At 30.1% G+C, this 27,193-nt stretch overlaps 1 protein-coding gene across 1 annotated transcript; it reads right to left on the minus strand.

Moving 5' to 3' along the window:
- Window positions 1–216: 216 nt before the first annotated feature.
- Window positions 217–25,502, minus strand: LOC135125275 (nose resistant to fluoxetine protein 6). The gene is made up of 10 exons (XM_064050718.1): window positions 25,145–25,502; window positions 2,980–3,101; window positions 2,409–2,573; window positions 2,178–2,353; window positions 1,882–2,132; window positions 1,659–1,829; window positions 1,173–1,564; window positions 818–1,123; window positions 593–767; window positions 217–540 (listed from the first exon to the last, which is right to left on the minus strand). Exons 1-10 carry the CDS (start codon window positions 25,461–25,463, stop codon window positions 272–274), a joined length of 2,346 nt encoding a protein of 781 aa, XP_063906788.1. The 5' UTR covers window positions 25,464–25,502; the 3' UTR covers window positions 217–271.
- Between the last annotated feature and the right edge of the window lie 1,691 nt (window positions 25,503–27,193).

The following is a 27,193-nucleotide window of genomic DNA, read 5'->3' on the forward strand; positions in this document are numbered from 1 at the left end:
TTTACATCTGGCAAGATCTTTACAAAACTACTATAAAAATTGTAGACATCTTACAAAATTTCCATTTTGAGCAAAAACATGCACGCTATCTTGATTGTCTTCAAGAACAAAATCAACAACCAAAAACAGTAAAAATAATATCTTCCTTAATCCAGAAGAGTGTTACACTATTTTGTCTAAGAACACATGCTTAACTAGTATTTACATTTAAAAAATAATTTAAAAGCTAGGTTATAACTAATATATTCACAGTCAGTTATGTACACCTATACTACTTCGGAGTCCCTACAACTTTCGTCATTATTCGAAGCATCGAAACCATGGGGGCTTCGAACGCCAGTGACACAAAAAACGAGAGACTATAGGACGCCACCACTTGTCCCAGGAAAATAATGATCATCACTAAACTCCCTAGATGTAGCGGACTGTCCATACTCATCGCCATAACCCTGATGACTACAGGGTGTAGCAAATAGGCACAATAGGTGATACGACTGAAGGGATATAGAATCGTCGACGATAGAATTGTGTTGGCAAAACCTGTCAAAATAGATTGACAATATAAAATATCTACTAGTTCGTCGAGTGTTACCTCCATATCCGGTGGAACACGCGACTACGACCCATGCAAGTCCCATTGCCCACGCCGAGTGACTAAGAGCACTGTAGGCAGCCCCTGCAATGGGCGACAAATTGACTTCATACAACCCATAGACCAGCGCCAACAAGCACGCAATGGAAACCGTCCACCCGGAAATCACTGTCAACTGAAAACCAAATTAGTACGGGTGATATTACCCAGTGCGGACTTACCTACCTTAGACATGTTTAATTGGCAGTTTTTCTTGAAAAGGAACCACCCGACGCACATTCCGATTAAGTAAGGACCCAAACGAGTCCAAGGTTTGTCGTAGATTTTGTCAAAGAGGGCTAGCGGGTCGTCCGACCCAGGCATATGGCTATTACTATAGGCAATATAACCCGTGGTGATCCACGAACTTATCATGAAGATTAATAGAAGACAAGCGCCACTTTTGAAGTGGCTTACTGCTAAAATTAGCATGACTGCGCCTACGATGTAGAATTGGGTGTCGTCTGACAAGTACCAGCTCCATAGCATACACTATAGACAGTTTGGGTTAAAATTCGTCCAAAATGGTTGTAATTCTTACCATTTCTTCCACCGGAAACAACGTGTTAATATAAAGAATGTTCCTCCACCAGTAGTCGGGACAGTTAACGTGGTCCATCGTCGGTGGTTCAAACACCGAGTTGTAGTTGAACCACTTCATAGTCACTTCGACCACCCCCAGCGTAAACAAGTACGGTGCTGTCAATCTGGCAAACCTGTAGGCCACCAATCCGAAGAAATGCATGACCCCTGACATGAAATTGCTCTGACGTATCCTGAGAGGGTCAAGTTTGCCTTTTGCGTTGGTCCGGAAGTACAAAAACGACACTAGAAGCCCACTAGTGAAGAAAAAGGTGTCTACACTGAACGCCCCGTTGGTGATAGTTTGAAAAAAGAACTCCTTTTGTACGACTTTCCTGTACTCCATGTTGTCTACAAATTAAAAATTTAAATTTGGCGCTCTGTCAGTTTAAGTGTCACGGTGACGTTTGTAGTAATGGTTTGTGTGAAGGTAAGCGGCACGCACCTGAATACTTGAACGCGATGATGCAAGTGTGCCCCAAAATCACCCACGCCATACTAATGGATTTCAGGCCATGGATCACCGGGATCGTGTCGCTACTGACAGACTGGTCACAAATCGTCCGAATATTCGCCCTTAAAGAAAACGCAAGAATGCTTTCTTTGATGATTAGTTCTACGGAAATAGATAAGTATAGGTGATGAATTCGCGCAACTTTCGCTCTTACTGATTATAGCTTTGGTGGTTCGTGGTCTGGAGTTGTGTTTGGTGCCACTTTCGGGTTCATCGCGATTTGGTCGATTGTTGTTGTTGACTATGTACATGCCATTTTTGGTTTTGGTGTCTGGCATGCTCATATCCAGTTTTAGGTGATTCGGGGTTATAGATAGAAGTTTTTTGCGTTTTTCGTTGTGTTCTAAGTAGAAGTCGTAGGAAGTACCGAGGATTAGAAAAACGACAACGACTGAAGTGACACCACTGGAAAAAACAATTAGGTTGGGTTTTGGTGGGTTTGGTGGTTACCATAGGATGATGAAAGTTTGGTCCTTCCAGATGTTGAATCGGTTGTGGTGCGACCTCACAGCTTCTACTTTGATAGAGATTTTCGTGGATGATTTGGAGGTTTCTTCAACTATGGCTTTAATGTCGGAGTCTGTGCACACATAGGGCATGCAGAGACCAACATGGAGGATTTTTTCCTTCAAACCAAAATACACATATAAGTATATATCTCGGAACTCAATTTTTCCTTACTTCTGTGGTGAAACTTGAATTCAAATCGAGCCTCATCATGAAAAACGACACCGTGAAAGGAGGCAGCGACGTGTACTTGATGGGGCCCGTGACGTACCCCACGGATTGACTAGGGCTCGATGCTCTCCTCGGTACTTCCGCCTCCCGAGACGCCCGAGTCCGGTTCTGCAAACCCAAATTACTAAGTGCTGCTTACACACACAAACTTTTAACGAGACAAGGTTAATTGTGTATTATGGTGATACGTTTAAAACAACATGGGTGTGTGTCCTCGTCGCAAGTACCTAAAATAGGAGTGTCGAAGGAAGTACTTCCGGTTCTAAACACACAAAAAAGCAAAAATCGAAAGTGTGTAAGGTGGCCATTATTATTCTGGGCAAAGCGGATTTCGAAAGCACGAATTTGATCTGTGAACATCGGTGTTCAATTTAGCGGAAAGTATTCAGTGGTTTCGTAAATTGACGGTTAGTGGTTTTTAAAAAGAGCGGTATGGTTGTGTTGCGATGTGGAGAGTTGGGTAATGGTTTGAAACGAACGTTGATGGGTGTTTTGTTAAGTGGTGCTGGTTTACCTCTGGGTGGACGATGATGGATTTGGTTCTGGGTACTATGTTTTCGCAGAGGGATTGGGAGCCGGTCCAGTAGTGGTTGCCCCAGAACCAGCCTGTGGAGTAGCGGCCGCTGGCGTCGTCCACTGTGGGAGAAAAAAAGTCGATTTTTAATATTTTGGGAAAATAAAAAAAATCTTAAATCTTGTATTTTTTGTGTAGATGATGGTAAAAAAAATTTGAAAATCCATTTTTCAATTTTTTTGTATTACTGTATAGTGAAAATGGTTTCAGATTCATGGCCTACAGGAAGTTCGAATAGTTTTTTTTTGACTTCTACGGTTGACTTTCCAGAAACAATTTTGAAAGTTTTCTCCAGTTTTATGTATTATTCTATCAAAAAGGACTTCAAACTCACGCTCTATAAGAAATTTGTTTGTCCAAAAATTTCCTTAACCCGATTTTCACAAATTTTACAATTCCGAAAATTATTTTGGAAAACGGTTTTTTCGATTTTTCCGGATTATTTGAAGAGCAAAACGACTTTACGTTCGTAATCAATAAGAATGTTTTTCGAAAAGTATAAAAATTGAAGAATCGACAAAATTGAAAAAATCGCATAACTGAAATTTCCACAAATTGAAAAATTGAAAAATCCAAAAGTCGAAAAATTTAAAAGTTAAAGAAAAAACGCAAAACTAAAATATGGAAAAACTAACAAATTGGAAAATCAAAAAAAAAAAACGAGAAATCGAAAAATTGAAGAAACGAAAAATTAAAAAGTCAAAGAAATTAAAAATAAAAAGTGACAAATGGCGAAATAGAAAAATCGCAACACTGAAAAATCGAAAAGACGAAATATCAAAAAATTGGAAAATCCGGAAATTCAAAAATCAAAAAGTCGAAAATTTGAAAAATCAGGAATCCAAAAATGGAGACAATGAAGAACTGAAAAATAGAGGAATGGAGAAATTGAAGATTCGAAAAAGTGAAGAATCAAACAAGTAAAGAATCGAAAAATTGAATAAGAAAAAAGAAAAAAATCGGAAAATTGAAAAATCCTAACATATAAAATTCGAAAACCTGAATTATGGAAAAGTCGAAAAATTGAAAAATCGGGAAATCGAATAACTGACGGAAAATGGAAAAGAAGAAAATTCGGAAAATCGAAAAATAAAAAAATGAAAAATTGAAGAATTGAAAGATTGAAAAACGAAAAATTGAAGATTTGAGAAATGGAAGAATCGAGAAGTTGAAGAATCGAAACACTGAAGATACGAAATATTTAACAAACCAAAAATCGAGGAGAAAGAAATCGAGAAATGGAAGAATCGAAATTGAAGAATCGAGAAATTGAAGAATAAAAAAATTGAACAATCGAAAAATTGAAGAACCAAAAAATTTTAAGAACCGAAAAATTGAGGTACTGAAAAATTTAAATTCGAAAACCTGAATTATGGAAAAGTCGAAAAATTAAGAAATCGGTAAATCGAATAACTGGCGAAAAATGGAAAAGAAGAAAAATCGGAAAATCGAGAAATAAAAAAATGAAAAATTGAAGAATTGAAAGATTGAAGAATCGAAAAATCGAAGATTTGAGAAATGGAAGAATCGAGAAGTTGAAGAATTGAAACATTGAAGTTACGAAATATTTAACAAACCAAAAATCGAGGAGAAAGAAATCGAGAAATGGAAGAATCGAAATTGAAGAATCGAGAAATTGAAGAATAAAAAAATTGAACAATCGAAAAATTGAAGAATCAAAAAATTTGAAGAACCGAAAAATTGAGGTATTGAAAAAATGGAAGAATCGTAAAATTGAAGAAACGAGAAATGGAAGAATCAAAAATGAAGAATCGAGAAATGGAAGAATCGAAAAATTGAATAACCAAAAAAGTTGAAGAACCGAAAAATTGAGGTATTGAAAAATTGAAGAATCGAGACATTAAATAATCGAGACATTAAATAATCGTGAAATTGAAGAAACGAGAAATTGAATTATCGTAATACTGAAGAATCGAGAAATTTAATATCGAAAAATTGAAGCATTGGAAAATTGAAGAATCGAGAAATAGAAGAAATGAAGAATAAAAGAATGAAGAATCGAAAAATTGAACCGACGAAGAATTGAGAAATTGAAGAATCGAAAAATTGAAGACTCGAAAAATGGCACAATTGAAAAATTATAGAATCGAGGAGAAATTGAAGAATCAACAAATGGAAGAATCAAAATTGAAGAATTGAGAAATGGAAGAATCGAAAAATAGAAGAAACAAAAAATTGAACAATCGAGGAGAAAGAAACCGAGAAATGGAAGAATCGAAATTGAAGAATCGAGAAATTGAAGAATAAAAAAAATTGAACAATCGAAAAGTTGAAGAACCAAAAAATTTGAAGAACCGAAAAATTGAGGTATTGAAAAAATGGAAGAATCGTGAAATTGAAGAAACGAGAAATGGAAGAATCAAAATTGAAGAATCGAGAAATGGAAGAATCGAAAAACTGAATAACCAAAAAAGTTGAAGAACCGAAAAATTGAGGTATTGAAAAATTGAAGAATCGAGACATTAAATAATCGAGACATTAAATAATCGTGAAATTGAAGAAACGAGAAATTGAATTATCGTAATACTGAAGAATCGAGAAATTTAATATCGAAAAATTGAAGCATTGGAGAATTGAAAAATCGAGAAATAGAAGAATTGAAGAATAAAAGAATGAAGAATCGAAAAATTGAACCGACGAAGAATCGAGAAATTGAAGAATCAAAAAATTAAAGTCTCGAAAAAATGGAACAATTGAAAAATTATAGAAGCGAGGAGAAATTGAAGAATCGAGAAATGGAAGAATCAAAATTGAAGAACTGAGAAATGGAAGAATCGAAAAATAGAAGAAACAACAAAATTGAACAATCGAGGAGAAAGAAATCGAGAAATGGAAGAATCGAAATTGAAGAATCGAGAAATTGAAGAATAAAAAAAATTGAACAATCCAAAAATTGAAGAACCAAAAAATTTGAAGAACCGAAAAATTGAGGTATTGAAAAATGGAGGAATCGTGAAATTGAAGAAACGAGAAATGGAAGAATCGAAAAATAGAAGAATAAAAAAAATCGAACAATCGAAAAATTGAAGAACCAAAAAAGTTGAAGAACCGAAAAATTGAGGTATTGAAAAATTGAAGAATCGAGACATTAAATAATCGTGAAATTAAAGAAACGAGAAATGGAATTATCGTAATACTGAAGAATCGAGAAATTTAATATCGAAAAATTGAAGCATTGGAAAATTGAAGAATCGAGAAATAGAAGAATTGAAGAATAAAAGAATGAAGAACCGAAAAATTGAACTGACGAAGAATCGAGAAATTGAAGAATCGAAAAATTAAAGAGTCGAAAAATGGAACAATTGAAAAATTATAGAATCGAGGAGAAATTGAAGAATCGAGAAATGGAAGAATCAAAATTGAAGCATTGAGAAATGGAAGAATAGAAAAATAGAAGAAACAAAAAATTGAACAATCGAGGAGAAAAAAATCGAGAAATGGAAGAATCGAAATTGAAGAATCGAGAAATTGAAAAATTAAAAAAGTTGAACAATCGAAAAATGGAAGAATCGTGAAATTGAAGAATCAAAATTGAAGAATTGAGAAATGGAAGAATCGAAAAATAGAAGTAACAAAAAATTGAACAATCGAGGAGAAAGAAATCGAGAAATTGAAGAATAAAATAAATTGAACAATCGAAAAATTGAAGAACCAAAAAATTTGAAGAACCGAAAAATTGAGGTATTGAAAAATGGAAAAATCAAAATTGCAGAATCGACAAATGGAAGAATCGAAAAATAGAAGAATCAAAAAAACGAACAATCGAAAAATTGAAGAACCAAAAAAGTTGAAGAACCGAAAAATTGAGGTATTAAAAAATTGAAGAATCGAGACATTAAATAATCGTGAAATTGAAGAAACGAGAAATTGAATTATCGTAATACTGAAGAATCGAGAAATTTAATATCGAAAAATTGAAGCATTGGAAAATTGAAGAATAAAAGAATGAAGAATCGAAAAATTGAACCGACTAAGAATCGAGGAGAAATTGAAGAATCGAAAAATTAAACACTCGAAAAAATGGAACAATTAAAATATTATAGAATCGAAGAGAAATTGAATAATCGAGAAATGGAAGAATCAAAATGGAAGAATCGAAAAATAGAAGAAACAAAAAATTGAACAATCGAGGAGAAAGAAATCGAGAAATGGAAGAATCGAAATTGAAGAATCGAGAAATTGAAGAATAAAAAAAGTTGAACAATCGAAAAATTAAAGAACCAAAAAATTTGAAGAACAGAAAAATTGAGGTATTGAAAAATTGAACCATCGAATAATTGAAGAATCGAGAAATGGAAGACTTGAAAAATGGAAGAACCAAAAGTTGCACAATTGAAAAATTAAAGTATCGAAAAATTGAAGAATCGTGAAATTGAAGAAACGAGAAATTGGAAAATTGAGAAAATGAAGAAACTAGGAATTGACGAATAGAATTATTCAAAAATTGAATTATCCAAAAATTCAAGAATCGAGAAATTGAACAATGGAAAAATCATAGGATCGAAAAAATGAACGATCGAAGAGAAATTGAAGAATCGAGAAATTGAAGAATCGAAAAATTGAGACATCGAAAAGTTGAAAAATCGAGAAATTGAAGAATCGAGAAATGGAAGAAACAAAAAAATTTGAGAAATCGAAAAATTGAAGCATCGAAATACTGAAGAATCGAGAAATTGAAGAATCTTGACATTGAAGAAACGAGAAATTGAAGAATAGAATTATCGAAAAATTGAAGAATCGACAAATTGAACAATAGAAAAATCGAAGTATCGAAAAATTGAAGAATAAAAAATTGAACAATGGAAAAATCGAAGTTTAGAAACCTTGAAGAATCGAGGAGAAAGTGAAGAATCGAGAAACTGAAGAATTGATAAATTGAGGAATTGAAAAAATCTAGAAATTCAAGAACAGAGCTAATCAAAAATTGAATTGTCCAAAAATTAAGGAATTGAGAAATTGAACAATGTGAAGAATCGAGGAGAAAGTGAAGAATCGAGAAATGGAAGAATCGAAAAATTGAAGAACTGAAAAATTGAACAATCGAGGAAATATTGAAGAATCGAGAAATGCAAGAATCGAAAAATTGAAGAATCAAAAAAGTTGAAGAATAGAAAAATTGAGATATCGAAAAGTTGAAAAATCGAGAAATTGACGAATCGAGAAATGGAAAAAAAATTGAGAATTCGAAAAACTAAAGAATCGAGAAACTGAAGAATGGAAAAATTAAAGAATCAAAAAATTTAAAAATCGCGACGCCTCAATTTGGAAAACTTGAAAAATGGAAGAATTGATTAAATCCAATAGTCTTAAAATAAAAAAATCGAGAAATCGAAGAATTGAAGAAACGAAAAATTGAAAAATCAAAAAATTGGAAAATGGAAAAGTGAAAACTCGAACAATTGAAAGCTCGAGAAGTACAAAAATTGCAAAACTAAAATATCTAAATTGAGGAAAATTCGAAAAATTAAAAAATCGAAAAGTCGAAAATCTGAAAAATCGCAAAACTGAAACATTGAAAAATTGATAAATCAACATTCATACTTTACATTCGTAGTGTATAAGAAATTCTTTACATTTTATAATCACTTTTCACTCGATTATTGCAAATGTTAACAAGTTTAAAAAAATTCCGTGTCGCAATAATTTTAATATTTAAAAAATCGTGTCTATCTTCTTTTAATTTATTTGATGAACCTTCAAAAAATTACCTGCATCTTATTTATGGCTCGATTATGGTAAATTTTGACATTTCAAAAAAAAAAAATAAACCCCGCATTTTCAGTTACCTACTTTGTTTTATTTGCATATCGCCAATTTTAACATTTTTTAAAAGAAATAAAAAAAATTCGTCAGTTGTAAATTATTGGTAAAATTCTTCACACATATCTTACGGAACTCGTTACTACTATTCGATAACACTCACTTACGCTTGCCGTTGGGAAACACCAAGCCAACTCTGTGAAATTTCAAGGCTAATGTCGTACAAACATTTAGTAACTTTTGTACTATATTTTATGCAAATCTCGCTTATGTATTCCAACCACACAAACCGACCTGAAAAGTGTGTCACTCCGACGACTCGACCAACACCACGTACTCCACACAGCCGCCCAAAACCGCCCCGAGCGCCAACTCATCCAAACACCCACTTGAATTCACCACACTGCCTGATGATGCAAAAGATTTCTTCGATTTTCAAAGCGAAACGTTGCAGAAAGCGACATCCAAGCGCTATTTAAGCAAGTTTTCATGCACCACACTCATCCAAGACGCGCCATCCATGCAAATCGGCGATCCAAGCACCGAATTTTGTAATTTTTATTTTTATTGTTAATTATTGCAAAGTGCGGTTGCATAAATCCGTGACGAAAAAGGCGGGGTAAAACCGAGAGACATTTTGCAATGGAGTGTCTTTTTTTGAAATAAATTCTAATAAGGTAGATTGGTGCGTCAAGTACTTGCTTTTTAAATGCACGAAAACGAAACTTTCTTCGGTGGTAATGTCTACAAAAAATTACTTTCACTGTCCTTAGTCATTCATACTGGCAAGAAGTGGAACGTTTATGCTAGTATTCGTTCTACTTCCGTTTTTTCTTGGGTTATAATAAATTATTGTCGCTGTTGAGGTTGCATAAGCGGCTATAAAAAGATGTTACATGCAATAGGTTGCATATCAGGTTGCAATTCTTGGTTGGGCGATTTTTCAATCAAATTGTTGCGTTGTTGTTGTCATTGGAGGCACAATGTCGTGTTTGTTGTGTTTTTATAGAGTCAAAACTCTGGTAGCGGTTGCAAAATCGGCTATAAAAACCCATTTAGTGCATAGGTGCATTTGACATTATGGAAACAAGGTCGGTAAAAATGGGAAACCAGTACAAGTGTAGTCACTAGAACAGTGACTGGAGGGGAATGAATTTTTAATTAGTAGAGGAATGAATAAAAACTAGAGAAATATGGTCTAACGTTGTTTGGGTAGAACTTCTCTCGCCTTTGAAGCACAATCAGTTCAATAATTGTATGAATTTCACGAAGTTTGAAATTTTTGTTTATAAAAATCGTGAAAGTTGATTTTGTATATATTTTTAAATATCTAAAAAATTGTGATTTTTCAGTTGGCGATTATGGGAAAATAGTAGAAATGCCGATTTCTCAATTTTCCGATTTTTCAATTAGATTTTTCAATTTCCCTATTTTGGAAATTTGGATTTTTCAGTTTCTCAATGTTTCAGTGTATTAGTTTTGGGATTTTTAAAATTGTTCGATTTTTACTTTTACGACTCAATTATTTCAATAATTATATTATTCGAGTTCTTGATTTTTTAATGTTTCGGTTCCGCATTCAAATTTTCGATTTTTTGATTTTTCGATTTATCGACTTCCCAATTTTTCGACTTTTCCATTTCTCAATTTTCCCTTTTCTTCATTTTTCGATTTTTCCATTTTTCGATTACCCATTTTTTTGATTTTTCGATTTTTCAATTTTTTGATTTTTAAATTTAGCAATTTCTCGACTTTTCGATTTTCGGTTTTTAAATTATTCGATTTCTCGATTTTATATCTCGGTTTTTAATGTTTTCGGTTATTCAAATATTCGATGTTTCAATTTTTTGATTTTGATTTTCCCGATTTTTTAATCTTTCAACGTCTCGATTTTTCAATTTTAGACGTTTCGTTTTGTTAATTTTTCGATATTTACGTTTTGCGATTTTTCAATTTTTCGATTTTTTGATTTTTCAATATTTTGATTAATTATTCTGTTGATTTTTCTTCGATTACTCAATTTCCCGATTTTTCTATTTTTCGATTTTACGATTTTCCGATTTCTGGATATTCAGATTTTTAAAATTTTCGATTTTTACGTTTATTGACTTCGATTTTTCATTGTTTTGGTTTTTACTTTTTCGATTTTTCTATAGTTTTTGATTTTACAATATTTTGATTAATTATTCTGTTGATTTTTCTTCGATTACTCGATTTCCCGATTTTCAATTTAAGTTTTCAAGTTTCTGAAATTAATTTAGTTTTTCTATTCTCAATTTTTATTGTTCGATTCAAAATCTCGATTTTTCGATTTTCGAATTCCTCGATTTCAATTTCTATTACTAGCTTTCGATTTCTCGATTAAGACTTCGATTTTTCGACTTTTGGATTTTGGAATTTCTCGATTTTTCTATTCTTAAATTTTTTGATTCCGATTTCTCGATTATTCGATTTTCAATTTCTCGATTTTTCAATTTTTCTATTTCCCGATTTTAAGTTTTTCAGTTTTTCAAGTTTTCGAAATTACTTCAGTTTTTCGATTCTCAATTTTTCGATTTCCCTGTTGCTTTCTCAATTTTTATAATTTCCAATTTTTCGATTTTTCTATTTCCCGAATTTCCAACGTTTCGATTTTTAATTTTTCCATTTTTTCAATTTTTCATTTTTCGATCTCCCAATTTTTTGATTTTTCAATTTTTTGATTTTTAAATTTGTCAAGTTTTCGATTTCTGGATTTTTTTGATTTTTCGACTTTTCGATTTTTCAATGTTTCGGTTTCTAAATTTTTAGGTTCCTCAAATTTTCGTTTTGATTTTTCAATTTCTCGACTTTTCGATTTTTCGATTCTTAAATTATTCGATTTCTCGATTTTTTAATGTTTCGGTTTTTAATTTTTTCAATTTTCAAATTTCTTGATTTTTATTTTCCCGATTTTTCGATGTTTCAGCTTCAAGATTTTTTTTTTTTAATTTTTCGATATTTAAGTTTTTTTTCCATTTTTCGATTTTCGATTTCGATTCCTCGATTTCGATATCTCGATTTTTTGACTTCGATTTTTCGACTTTTGGATTTTTGAATTTCTCGATTTTCCTATTCTTAAATTTTTCGACTTTTCGATTTAATTTTTCACTTCCTCGATTTTTCTTCAATAAATCTATTTTGCGATTTTTCAGTTTTTCGATTTTTCGATTTTTAAAATTTTTAGAATTGAAGTCTCGAGAATTTTCAATTTTTCGATTCTACAATTTTTCGATTTCCTGATTTCTCGATTTTTGAACTTTTCGATTTTTCGATTTCCCAATTTTTTAATTTTTCAATTTTTCGATTTTCGATTTCGATTTCTCGATTTTTTGACTTTGATCTTTCGACTTTTGCATTTTTGAATTTCTCCATTTTCCTATTCGTAAATTTTTCGACTTTTTGACGTTTCAATTTTTATTTTTGCGGAATTTTCAAATTTTCTAGTTTTAGATTTTTCAATTTTTCTATTTTCGATTTTCTAGATTTTCCCATTTTGATTTTTAAATTAGTCAATTTTTCGATTTTTGTTTTTTTTTCTCGGCTTCAATTTTTCAGTTTCGGTTTCTAAATGTTTCGATTATTCAAATTTTCGTTTTGATTTTTCGATTTTTCAATTTAATGATTTTTTATTTTCCCCATTTTTCGATTTTTCAACTTCAAGATTTGTCAATTTTAAGCGTCTAGGTTTGCTAATTTTTCGATATTTAATTTTTTTCCATTTTTCGATTTCCCATTTTCTTGATTTTCCGATTTTTCAATGTTTTTATTTTTAAATTTAGCAATTTTTCGAATTTTGGTTTTTTTAATTTTTCGATATCTCGATTCTTCAATTTTACGATTTTTGGATTTTTCAATTTCCCTATTTAATTTTTTACTTTCTCGATTTTTCAGTTTTTCGACTTTTCGATTTTTAAAATTTTCAGAATGTTCTATTTTTCGATATTTAGGTTTGTTGACTTCGATTTTTCAATGTTTTGGTTTTTACTTTTTCGATTTTTCTACGGTTATTTGATTTCCCGATTTTCAGTTTCAGTTTTCAAGTTTCTGAAATTAATTTAGTTTTTCTATTCTTAATTTTTCGATTTACCTATTGTTTGATTTTTCAAAATCTGGATTTTTCGATTTTCGAATTCTTCGATTTCAATTTTCCGATTTCTATTACTGGTTTTCGATTTCTCGATTTTTTGACTTCGATTTTTCGACTTTCGGATTTTGGAATTTCTCGATTTTTCTATTTTTAAATTTTTTGATTCCGATTTCTCGATTATTCGATTTTCAATTTCTCGATTTTTCAATTTTTCTATTTCCCGATTTTAAGTTTTTGAGTTTTTCAAGTTTGCGAAATTACTTCAGTTTTTTAATTCTCATTTTTTTTATTTCCCTACCTATTGCTTTCTCAATTTTTGTAATTTTTAATTTTTCGATTTCTCGATTTTCTATTCCTCGATTTTTCAATTTTTCGATTTCCCGATTTTCAATTATTCAAATTTTCGTGTTGACTTTTAGATATTTCAATTTAATGATTTTTTATTTTCCCCATTTTTCGATCTTTCAACTTCAAGATTTGTCAATTTTAGGCGTCTAGGTTTGCTAATTTTTCGTTATTTAATTTTTTGTACATTTTTCGATTTCCCATTTTCTAGATTTTCAGATTTTACAATTTTTTGATTTTTAAATTTGGCAGTTTTTCGATTTCTGGATTTTTTGATTTTTAGATTTCTCGATTTTTCAATTCTGCGATTTTTGAAATTTTCAATTTCCCGATTTAAGTTTTTATTTTCTCGATTTTTCAGTTTTTCGATTTTTAAAATTTTCAGAACTTAAGTCTGGAGAATTTTCAATTTCTCGATTCCTCAATTTTTCGGTTCTACAATTTTTCTATTTCAAGATTTCTCGATTTTTGAACTTTTCGATTTTTCGATTTCCCAATGTTTCAATTTTTCAATTTTTCGATTTTCAATTTCTCGAACTTTCGACTTTTGGATTTTTGAATTTCTCGATTTTCCCATTCTTAAATTTTTCGACTTTTCGACTTTTCGATTTTTAATTTATTGGAATTTTTAAATTTTCAATTTCCCGATTTTTCAAGTCTACGATTTTTGGATTTTTCAATTTCCCGATTTAATTTTTTACTTCCTCGATTTTTCTTCGATTAATCTATTTCTCGATTTTTCAGTTTTCCGATTTTTCGATTTTTAAAATTTTCAGAATTTAGGTCCCGAATTTTCAATTTTTCGGTTCTACAATTTTTCATTCCAAGATTTCTCGATTTTTGAACACTGTTTTTTCGATTTCCCAATTTTTAAATTTTTCAATTTTTCGATTTTCGATTTCGATTTCTCGATTCTTTGACTTCGATTTTTCGACTTTTGGATTTTTGAATTTCTCGATTTTTCCATTCTTAAATTTTTCGACTTTTCGATTTTTAATTTATTGGAATTTTCAAATTTTCAATTTCTCGATTTTTCGATATTGATTTTTCAATTTCTCGATTTTTCAAATCTACGATTTTTGGATTTTTCAATTTCCCGATTTAATTTTTTACTTCCTCGATTTTTCTTCAATTAATCTATTTCTCGATTTTTCAGTTTTTCAATTTTTCCATTTTTAAAATTTTCAGAATTTAAGTCTCGAGAATTTTCAATTTTTCGTTTCTACAATTTTTCGATTTCAAGATTTCTCGATTTTTGAACTTTTCGATTTTTCGATTTCCCAATTTTTTAATTTTTCAATTTTTCGATTTTCGACTTCGATTTTTCGACTTTTGGATTTTTGAATTTCTCCATTTTCCTATTCGTAAATTTTTCGACTTTTTGACGTTTCAATTTTTAATTTTGCGGAATTTTCAAATTTTCAATTTTTCTATTCTCGATTTCCCATTTTTTGATTTTTAAATTTGTCAATTTTTCGATGTTTGTTTTTTTTTATTTTTCGGCTTCAATTTTTCAATGTTTCGGTTTCTAAATTTTTCGATTATTCAAATTTTTGTTTTGATTTTTCGATTTTTCAATTTAATGATTTATTTTCCCCATTTTTCGATCTTCCAACTTCAAGATTTGTCAATTTTAGGTGTCTAGTTTTGTTAATTTTTCGATATTTATTTTTTTTCCATTTTTCGATTTCCCATTTTTTAGATTTTCCGATTTTTCAATGTTTTTTTTAATGTTTTACTTCCTCGATTTTTCTTCGATTAATCTATTTCTCGATTTTTCCGTTTTTCAATTTTTCCATTTTTAAAATTTTCAGAATTTTTAAGTTTCGAGAATTTTAAATTTTTCGGTTCTACAATGTTTCGATTTTTCGATTTCTCGATTTTTGAACTTTTCGATTTTTCGGTTTCCCAATTTTTTAATTTTTCAATTTTACCATTTTCGATTTCGATTTCTCCACTCTTTGACGTCGATTTTTCGACTTTTGAATTTTTGAATTTCTCCATTTTCCTATTCGTAAATTTTTCGACTTTTTGACGTTTCAATTTTTAATTTTGTGGAATTTTCAAATTTTCTATTTTCGATTTTCCATTTTCTAGATTTTCCCATCTTTTGATTTTTAAATTTGTCAAATTTTCGATTTTTGTTTTTTTTTTTAATTTTTCGGCTACAATTTTTCAATGTTTCGGTTTCTAAATTTTTCGATTATTCAAATTTTCGTTTTCATTTTTCGATTATTAAATTATTTGATTTCTCGATTTTTTAATGTTTCGGTTTTTAGTTTTTTGGATTTTTCAATTTAATGATTTTTTATTTTCCCCATTTTTCGATCTTTCAACTTCAAGATTTGTCAATTTTAAGCGTCTAGTTTTGTTAATTTTTCGATATCTATTTTTTTTCCATTTTTCGATATCCCATTTTCTTGATTTTCCGATTTTTCAATGTCTTGATTTTTGAATTCAGCAATTTTTCGAATTTTGGATTTTTTTATTTTTCGATTTTTCAATTCTACGATTTTTGGATTTTTCAATTTCCCGATTTAATTTTTTACTTCCTCGATTTTTCTTCGATTAATCTGTCTCGATTCTTCAGTTTTTCGATTTTTCGATTTCCCAATTTTTTAGTTTTTCAATTTTTCGATTTTCGATTTCGATTTCGATTTCTCCATTCTTTGACTTCGATTTTTCGACTTCTGGATTTTTGAATTTCTCCATTTTCCTATTCGTAAATTTTTCGACTTTTTGACGTTTCAATTTTTAATTTTGCGGAATTTTCAAATTTTCAATTTTTGTATTTTCGATTTCCCAGTTTCTAGATTTTCCCATTTTTTAATTTTTTAATTTTTTTCCCAAGTTTTCGATTTTTGCTTTTTTAGTTTTTGGCTTCAATTCTTCAACGTTTCGGTTTCTAAATTTTTCGATTATTCAAATTTTCGTTTTGATTTTTCGATTATTAAATTATTTGATTTCTCGATTTTTTAATGTTTCGGTTTTTAGTTTTTTCGATTTTTCAATTCAATGATTTTTTATTTTCCGCATTTTTCGATTTTTCAACTTCAAGATTTCCCATTTTCTTGACTTTCCGATTTTTCAATGTTTTGATTTTTAAATTTAGCAATTTTCGAATTTTGGATTTTGCGATTTTTCCATTATTCCACGATTTTTGGATTTTACAATTTCCCGATTTAATTTTTATTTTCTCGATTTTTAAAATTTTCAGAATTTAAGTTTTCGAGAACTTTCAATTTTTCGATTTCTCAATTATTCGGTTCTACAGTTTTTCGATCCTTCGATTTTTCGATTGCCCGATTTTTCAGTTTTTCGATTCCTCTATGTTGATTTCTCAATTTTTCTCGATTTTCCTATTCTTAAAATGTTCGTCGTTTCGATTTTTTATTTTTTGGAGTTTTCAAGTTTTCGATTTCTCGATTTTCCGCTTTTCCAATTTTTAGATTCCTCAATTTTTCGTTTCTTCAATTTTTCGATTTACCGATTTTTTTAGATATTTGTTTTGAAAGTCCAATTGAAAAAAAAATCGAAACTGATCGAAAAATGAGCTTTTGTAAAAGTTGCCTAAAAATCCACAAAACTTCTGTGATATAAATCTAGTATAGATTTTCGAAATATTCACTTTGAAAGTCAAAATTTTTCAGGAATCCGAGAATTTTTGAAAAAACAAAGCCGAAAATGACTGCTGGAGGTCGAAATCTAAAAAAAGTCTGTAATTTTCGGAAGTGATCGAAAAAAGTGGAAAATTTGATATGAGGGTAAACTGAAATTTCGAAAAAGTTACCCAAAAATTTACTCAAAATCAGACAATCTATTTAGATTGATATTTATTCAGTTTCGTTTAAACCTTGAACAATGCTAAGAATTATCGAAACCACTCTTTACCATTAACACCTACCAAACACGCCAAAGAGAGCGTTCAAAATTACCATGCAAACACACGCACCTCACTTTCTTCATAATAACGACCATCAAGTGTAAAAAGCTTAAAATCGGTGGCTTATTAAAGAATTTGTGCGTAATCGCCGAATAATCCCGCAATTAAAATTACAAATGGGTTTGTTTAAATATTTCGCAAATGGAAATGGGTGGAATATGTTAATCCGAACCGAAGAGAAACTTTTGTTTATAAACATCGCGAGGTGCCGGCGTGTGTTTAGAAAAATTAATAGTAATATTAATAATGACCTGGATACGTGGAAACGGAGCTAAATAGCAAATCGCAACAACCAACCAAAATGACGAAATTATAAGAAATCCAAACTAAACAATAATAACAATTATTTTCTGATTGTTCCGTTATTAATGACCCGTGTAAAACACGCTTTCAATTTTCTCTTAATCGTAAAGTACACATAATTACCATAAAGTAGTTTGGAAGACGACCTCTACAATTTTTCAACAGTTTCGTAATAAACAATTTTTTGCTACAATTACAGCCAAAAGTTCACAACATTACACAACCAAACATAATAATTTAATAATTACTTTATCGCTACAGATTTTCAAATGAGGTTAGTGGCTCTCTTGCGTGATTGAAATCAAGCAATCAGAAAATTAAAAATTTTGCAACGGGATTAGTTTACGGACTTCCAGTATTCCTAGCACTGATCACTATTTACGCAAGTGTGTTACATAAATAACGAGATGAACGCTTCCTTGTTACGCCATTTTGTCAAACGAGAGTGATAAAAGCCACCATTTTTTCTACGACAATTTCAATTGAATTCTAATTGTCAATGACAATGATAATACACCAGTAATGATAAATGATGACAATCTAAGAACTCGAGGAAGCGCTCCGTCGTGAACTTTACCCAATCGAATGTTTCACTTTCTTCTTAAAGCAAGTGCCGTTGGCGGGAGTGCGTAAGGTGTATGATATAACAGTCACTTTCATCGCAACACTGTGGCTAAAATAGCGTGATTTTCCTGCACGATTTTTACCCCCGAGCGACTTCAGGAAGTGTTTTGACGAAAGGTTGATTTCGTGGCGGTCTCCCTCTGTCTGTGGCGGTCTCCCTCTGCCTCCTCGTACCGCAGTTTCCATTGTTTGTTAAAATTTTGACACGACCGTGCTAATAATAAAAATCCACCCGTGGAAGAAAGTAGCGGCTCGCTAGTTTCATTTTTGCCAAGTCAGTGAAAGCGTTATTAAACCGTTAAAAACTATAGTAAAAATATTAAGTAATAACGTAATGCAAGTGAAGACCGGAACTAAATGCACTTAGCAACTCCACGTAATAATAATTGCGATAATAACGAAAGTCGTTCGACTTTCCTGAATAAAATCACCTATTTCTCGCAAAACGATTCCTTTTGAACATAACCGGATTGTGTAAAAACCCCCTTAACAAAAAAACGTCCGTTCGTTATTAGCGACAATTAAGGTTCGCATGTTCGTCCATTACAACACACGTTCGATAAGAAAGCATTTCCTTGGTGTTTTCGCGGCGAAATGTGTATTATGAGAAATTGAATTTCTAGTTACGTGAGCTTGCCAGACAATGACTTAACTTAAGCAAATAAGACTTTCGTTTGAGTCACCAAATCATCGGCGGAATTGGTGAAAACAAAGAAATGAAGATCACGTGACGAAAAATGTTAAGTCCAAAAGTGAGAGGGGTCACTTGCGCGGAAAGAAGTGGCAACGGAGTGGAATAAAGTGGGCATTATCGCACGGATGGAAATCAGCGTGCACAAAATCGTGACTTAAAAAATGTGAAAAGGTTAAATTTGACTTTTACTGTTGCATTTCCTATTTTAAAAAATTTCAAAATTTTTCTTTGACTTTTGGATTTTTAAATTTCTGGATTTTCCCATTCTTAAATTTTTCCACTTTTCGACTTTTCGATTTTTAATTTATTGGAATTTTCAAATTCTCAGTTTCTCGATTTTTCGATTTCTCGATTTTTCAATTCTATGATTTTTGGATTTTTCAATTTCTCGATTTAATTTTTTACTTTCTCGATTTTTCTTCGATTAATCTATTTCTCGATTTTTCGGTTTTTCGATTTTTCGATTTCCCGATTTCTCGATTTTTGAACTTTTCGATTTTCGATTTCAATTTCTCGATTCTTTGACTTCGATTTTTCGACTTGGATTTTTTAATTTCTCCATTTTCCTATTAGTAAATTTTTCGACTTTTTGACGTTTCAATTTTTTATTTTGCGAAATTTTCAAATTTTGAATTTTTCGATTTTTCAATTTTTCTATTTTCGATTTCCCATTTTCTAGATATTCCCATTTTTTGATTTTGAAATTTGTCAATTTTTCTGTTTTGGTTTTTTTATTTTTCGGCTTCAATTTTTCAATGTTTCGGTTTCTAATTTTTCGATTATTCAAATTTTCGTTTTGATTTTTCGATTATTAAATTATTTGATTTCTTGATTTTTTTTCGGTTTTTAGTTTTTTCGATTTTTCAGTTCAATGGTTTTTTATTTTCCCCATTCTTCGATCTTTCAACTTCATGATTTGTCAATTTTAGGCGTCTAGTTTTGTTATTTTTTCGATATTTAATTTTTTCCCCATTTCCTTGATTTTCCGATTTTTCAATGTTTTGATTTTTAAATTTAGCAATTTTTCGAATTTTGGATTTTTTTATTTTTCGATGCGTCAATTTTTCAATTTTACGATTTTTGGATATTTCAATTTCCCTATTTAATTTTTTACTTTCTCGAATTTTCAGTTTATCGACTTTTCAATTTTTAAAATTTTCAGAATTTTAAATTTTTCGATTCCTCAAGTTTTTATTCTTAAATTTTTCGATTTTTCGACGTTTCAATTTTTAATTTTTTGGAATTTTCAAATTTTCAATTTCTCAATTTTTCTCGAGATCACGTGACGAAAAATGTGAAAAGGTTAAATTTGACTTTTACAGTTGCATTTCCTATTTTAAAAAAATTCAAAATTTTTCTTATTTTGAACAGAAATTTTTCAGTGTATTTGAACAAAGTGTAACAGTATTGAAAAAAAAGATTCGAAAATATTATGAAATACTGGATGTCCAATGTGAAATCACCCTGTATAATTTTTTTAAACATTTTTCGATTTTATATGCATATTTAAGTATGAAGTTTTTTATCGATAAAGGAGTCAAGTTGTACAAAAACATAGCCTGCTTCATTTAATAAAATTAGTCGAAGGTTATTTCGAGAGAATTTCCCTCGTCATACAAATCCCGCAAAACCAGTGGCGTAAATGTGAACAGCAGACAATATGAAATAAATCTATTTAAAGCAGATAACCACCGAGAAAAAATGCTTTTCGATAAATCGAAAAACTGAAAAATTGAAATATCGGGAAATTGAGAAATCAGAAGACTCTGAAGATCGGAAAACTGAAAAATTCAGAAATTAAAAAATTCTCAAAATTGAAATTTGAAAAAAGAGAAATCGAAAACTTGAATTTTTGAGAAGTTGAAAAATCGAAATTTGAGAAATCGAAATGGGCTAAAATCCCAATAAACTAAAAAATCGAAATCGAAAAACTTTAAATTGAAAAATGAAAAATCTTAAATTTTAAAAATTGTAAAACCCAAAAAATAAAAAACCGAGACGTTGAAAAATCGGAAGATGCAGAAATCGAAACGTCAAAAAAACTGAAAAATATAAAAATTCAGAAATAGAAATATTTAAGAACTGAAAACTGCAAAAATAGAGAGACTGAAAAATTTTAAATTTAAAAATGAAAATAAAAATCGAGAAATCGGAAAATTGAACAGTCGAAAAATAGAAAAATGGGACAAAAGTGAGGAATCGAAAATTGAGAAATCAAAAAAATTAAGACATCGAAAAGTTGAACAGTCGAAAATCTAAAAAATCGAAAAATTGAAGAATTAAAAAATCGAAATGTTGAATAGCTAAAAAATCGATTAATCGAGTAGAAAATTGAAAAATTAAAACATCGAAAAACTGAAAAATTCAGAGATTGAAAAATACTCAAAATTGAAAGGTTGAATATTGAGAAATCGAAAACTTGAAATTTCCAGAAATTTGAAAAGCCGAAAAATTTTAAAAATCGAAAAATCGAGATGTCAAGAAACCGAAACATCAAAAAACCGGGAAAATCGAAAAACTGTAAAATCAAACTTAAAAAAAATGGAAAATCGAAAAGTCCAAGAATTCAAAAAGTGAAACATCGAGAAATCAAAACATCAAAAGATCGAGAGATGGAAAAGTCTAGCAGAAAACTCAAAAAATCGAAAAATTGAAAAATCGCGCAACTGAAACCTCGGAAAATTTGAAAAGTCGAAAATTCAGGAATTTAAAAGTTGAAAAATTGAAAGACCCAAAAATGAAAAACTGAAACGTTGGAAAACCGAAAGATCGAGAAATCGAAACATCAAAAAACTGAAAAATCTAAAATTTAAAATTCGAAAAATTCAAAAATAGAAATATCGAAGAACTGAAAAATGTAAAAATCGATTAATCCAGAGATTCAGAAATCGAAAAATTGAAAATTTAGAAACGCCAGAAACTGAAAAATCTAAAAATCGGAAAATCAAATAACGAAAAATCGAAAGATCAAAAATTAGAAGAATCCAAAAAATGAAAAATTCGAAGGAAATAAGATGAAAACCGTAAAATCTAAAATTTAACAAATTTAAAAATGAAAATATGAAAAATCGAAAAATTGAAAAATGGAACAAAAGTAAAACATCGAAAAATTGAAAAATTCCAAAACTGAAACATTAAAAAATTGAAAAATCGAAAAATTGAAGAATTGAAAAATCGGAACATTGAAAGAAATGAGAAATCTGAATTCAAACCAATCCATTAATAGAGAAATTGCGAAATCGACAAATTGAAAATTTAGAAAAGTCAAAAAAAGAGAAATCGAAAAACGAAAAATCGAAAATCTGAAGGATAAAAAAACTGAAAAACTCCAAAATTGAAACATCGAAAAATTAAAAAGACGAGAAATCCGAAAAGTCGAAAAATCGAAAATTTCAAAAATCACAAGTCTGAAAAATAAAAACCAGAAAAATCAAAGAATTGAAAAGAGAAATGAAAAAATTCAAAAAATCGTTTAACTGAGAAATTGAGAAATCAAAAAATTGAAAAACCGTTATCTGAAACACCGGAAAATTGAGAAATCGAAAAATTGTAAAAACAAAAATTGAAGACGGAAAATTGAAACATCGACACATCGAAACACCAAAAAATCGAAAAACTGTAAAATCGAAACTTAAAAAAATGGAAAATCGAAAAGTCAAAAATTCAAAAAGTGAAACATCGAGAAATCAAAACATCAAAAGATCGAGAGATGGAAAAGTCTAGCAGAAGACTCGAAAAATCGAAAAATTAAAAAATCGCACAACTGAAACCTCGGAAAATTTAAAACCCGAAAATTTGAAAAGTCGAAAAATCAGAAATTTTAAAAGTTGAAAAATTGAAAGACCCAAAAATCAAAAACCGCAACGTTGGAAAACCGAAAGATTCTAGAAATCGAAACTGAAAAATCTAAAATTTAAAATTCGAAAAATTCAAAAATAGAAATATGGAAGAACTGAAAACTGTAAAAATCGAAAAATCTAAAATTTTAAAAATTTGAAATTAAAATGGTAAAATAGGAAAATTGATAAACCTCAAAACTGAAAAATCGAAAAATTCAGAAAACAGAAGTTGAAAAATCGTAAAATCAACAATTGAAAAATGGAATCATTGAAAAGCTGAAAAATCGGAAAATGTGAAATCAAAAAATCGTTAGTCCAGAAATTCAGAAATCGAAAAATTGAAAATTTAGAAACACCTGAACTGAAAAATCTAAAAATCGGGAAGTCAAATAAGAAAAATCGAAAGATCAAAAATTAGAAGAATCGAAAAATTAAAAATACGAGGGAAATAAGATGAAAACCGCAAAATCTAAAATTTAAAAAAATTAAAAATTAAAATATGGAAAAAAAAAAAATCGGAAAATCGAAAAATTAATAAGTCGAAAAATTGAAAAATGGAACAAAAGTTAAACATCGAAAAATTGAAGAATTGAAAAATCGAAACATTGAAAGAAATGAGAAATCTGAATTCAAACAAATCGATTAATAGAGAAATTGCGAAATTGACAAATTGAAAATTTAGAAAAGTCAAAAATTGAGAAATCGAAAATTTGAAGGATAAAAAAACTTAAAAACCCCAAAATTGAAACATCGAAAAATTAAAAATACGAGAAATCCAAAAGGTCGAAAAATCGAAAATTTCAAAAATCAGAAGTCTGAAAAATAAAAACCTGAAAAATCGAAGAATTGAAAAGAAAAATGGAAAAAATCAAAAAATCGTTTAATTGAGAAATCGAAAAATGAAGAAACGAGAAATCGAAAATTTGAAGAATCGAGAAATTATACTGAAAATTTCGAAAAATTAAAAAATCCTAAAACGGAGAAATCTAAAGTTGAAAAATCGGAAAATCGAAAATCCAAAAATCCGAAAAATGTCGACGGAGAACAATTCAAAGCACAAATGGAAGAGTAACAAAGATTTTCAAAAATTCTGAATAAACACAAGTTTTTTTCATAAAAAAAAATCTAATAAGATTTTAAAACAATTTTTGAAAATTTTTCGAAAATTTTAAGTAGGTACTGTTGACAGATTTTTTTCAAGTATTGTAGATTAATACAGTTAAATAATAGGAAAAATTCGGCTCAAAACTCTTTATTTAGTATCAACCCAAAATTCTCATGACATGACAATTTTTTGTTGAAAGTTAAAAAAAATGGAAAATTTTGGACTCTAGAGTTATCCTATCAAGAAAAAAAATTCTGAATTATTATTAACAGTTATTTTCAAAAACTATTGACGTATCACAGCTACCAGCAGACCAAAAATTTTAAAGAAAATTTTTGAATTTTTTCTAGAAAAAATGTTTAGTACTGCTGACATTATTTCAGCTGTAGCTTGATACAATCAGATAATAGTAAAAATTCGGCTCAATTTTTGATGTCTTGTCTTCCAAAAACTTGAAACAGGAACAAGTTTATTTGAAAAATTTCTAGTACTTTCAGATTAAATCAAGACTTTTTTAGTTTTAAAACTGACAGTTCTATAAATCGGAATAATTCGGTTACAAATTATTAATTTCCACCAATTTTTTGTTGTTTAAAGTTTCCAAAAAATGTTTTAAAAAACTGGAACCCTTTTTTGTTATCTTGATTTTCAAGCATTTTTCGGGTTTAAAATAGACAAATCTATAAAGATCCTTACTAACAGGTTAAAGATTAATATTTTTCTGAGACTCCAAAGTCTTTTCGAAAAAAGTTTTTCTAGTTTAACAAAATTAAAAAAGAGTTGGCCACAGGTTGAAGATTTCAAAGAAAATATTTGAAATTAATATTGCACAACATGCAAATTTTCAACAAAACAACATTCGATTTTTCTGAAAATCAGACGTTACGTAGCAAATGTTCTTGTAATTGCAAGAATGGCACTTTTATATTAGAAGGTTGAATTTATTCCTGGAAGCCAATGCCAAGCTTTTCCTTTCGCTTTATTGACTAATTAAGCCTTTGCTCTATTTTACATAGATTTATGCATACAAATTAATGCATAAATGTTACAAGAAAAATGTATTAAGTAAGGTTTTCAATAGCAGCGAATCTAATATTTTAATAATAATAGTAATAATACTAATAATGTTAGTAAAGTCGTTTTTTTGGGTCTAAAAACCAGAAAATTTCAAATTATAATATTTTCAACACACACAATAATAAAAAAACAGAGAAACCCGGCATTCCTGTCGATTTTATCTCACACTCAACAACAAAACTTAAAAACACCGGGAACTAGCCGTTTCCTTGTTCGAGAAAGTCAATTAGCGTGTAAATCATAATTCCTGCACTTCCTAATCAGTAATCACACTCAACCAACTCACTTTTCAGCGCCCAGTTCTCCATTTTCCGCAGCCCTTGTAGGTACATCTCCACGTCCCTGCGGCAGCCCGCCCCCACGAAGCCCTTCGTCCGCTCCCAGTTGGCCGCCAGGACCTCCGTGTTGTAAAAATTGAGCACTCGCGCCAAACTCGCGGGCACTACGGTGTGGTTGCCACCCGCACTCAGATTGACCTGGGGCAGCGAGTACTTGGGGTCCACTCTGGTCCCTTCGCGGTACTCCATCTCGTTGGCTGAGTCGGGGTCCGCGCACTTCGCCGTCGCGACGCACGCGAGGAGCAGGAAAAGGGCGCTCTTTTTCATTTCTGAACCCGTGCGAAGACGCTTCGGGCAAGTTCAAGAGTGCGGTGTTGAATGAACATTGACATGTGCTGGAGGTGGAGGCTCCCACTTTCTCTCTCTTCGAGTGGTTAGCGGTTGGTGGCCCCACTTGTGAGTGCGAGGAATGGGTCGGGAGGATGAAAGTGAGATATGTCACTAAAGAGCGGAAAAAGGCAAAATAGGTGATAAAAAAATGAATTTTAGGCAAAATTAGATATTTTTCTAAAGAAATAAATCTCCCGTTTCCGTCTGTCTGTCCATCTGTCTGTCCGTCTGTCCGTCTGCCGCCCCGGGGACGAACTCATTCAAATTAAATTAATTTCTAGGTGATGTTCTTCCGATGTATAAACATAAACATTTTCAAGTTGTTTTTCTGCCGAGGAGGACGTACAGTAAAGGAGTCCATCAGGCAATTTGGTACTTTTATATTTTCTCGATATTTCATAACCCCTAAACAAGGCCGTAGCTAGGGGGAGGCTAAGGGACGCTGAGCCTCCCCTAGATCTAGACAAGTTACAATTAACCAAATATGAATTCCAACATCGAAGATCAAAATGAATTTCTAAATTAAAAAAAAAAATAATTCCAGACAAATTTTGTTAAAAAAAAGTTTTAAGAGTTTCATTTTATCATTTTAGAAATTTTCACCATTCCATTATTAAATTACCTACTTTTAATTTTAAAAACTTGAAAATTTCGTAAGATAATATCGGAGATTTTGAAAAAATTTCAAGGCAAAAAATCCTATTTTTTATTAACAAATCGAGGAAAAAATATTGCTTAAACTCCCAGAAAACTGTTCAATCATTCATTTCTTCAGTTTTTCGATTTTTGTGATTATTGCTTTTATTATTGTTTCAATTTTTCGTTTTTCAAACTTTCGCGTTTTTAATTTTTCGATTTTTCGGTGGTTTGAGTTGGAATTTTTCAAGTGTTCGATTTAAAATATTCCAAATTTTCAGTTTTTTAATTAATCGATTTGGAATTCTTCATTCAAATGTTCAATTTTTTGATATTTTTGACTTCAGAATTCTTCAATTTTTCGATTTTTCTCTTCAATTTTTCAATTTCTCGTTTTTTAATTTTTACATTTTCCAGTTTCTCTACTTTTTAGTTTAGTTTTTAAATTTTCCAGTTTTTGGGTTTTCAATTATCCGATTTTCCGATTACTTGAAATTTCAATGTTTTGTTTTTTCGATTTTGTACTTTTTCGATTTTTCCGAATTTTCCTTTTTCTCGGATTTTTATTCTTTCGATTGTTTGGATTACTTGGATTTTTTAAAATTTTCGACTTTTTGACTTCTAATTATTGGAGCTCTTGAGAGTCTTGGGTTTTTGGATCTTTTGAATTTTTTTGATTTTCTGGATTTTTTGGATTTAACAAATTATTGGATTTCTCGAGTTTCTGGGCATTTTTTGGATTTTGCGGATATTTTGGATTGTTTTTTTTTTTAATTTTTAGGGTTTGTTTGAACTTTTTTGGATATTTTAAATTCTTTGGATTTTTTGGATTTCCTGGATTTCTAGGATTTGTTTTTTTAATTGGATTTTCCTAATTTTTGGGATTTTTCTGATTTATTTTTAAAAATTTTTTGTTTTCTTGAATATTTTAAATTCTTTGCATGTTTTGGATTTTCCTAATTTTTTGAGTTTTTTCATTTTGCAAATTGCACTTTCCCAATTTTTACTTATTTTAACTTTTCTGTCTTAAA

Source organism: Zophobas morio, unplaced genomic scaffold (assembly GCF_036711695.1).
Source record: "Zophobas morio isolate AGI-343-1 ecotype UQ-CSIRO unplaced genomic scaffold, CSIRO_AGI_Zmor_V1 ptg000008l, whole genome shotgun sequence".
NCBI classification, from domain to species: Eukaryota; Metazoa; Arthropoda; class Insecta; order Coleoptera; family Tenebrionidae; genus Zophobas; species Zophobas morio.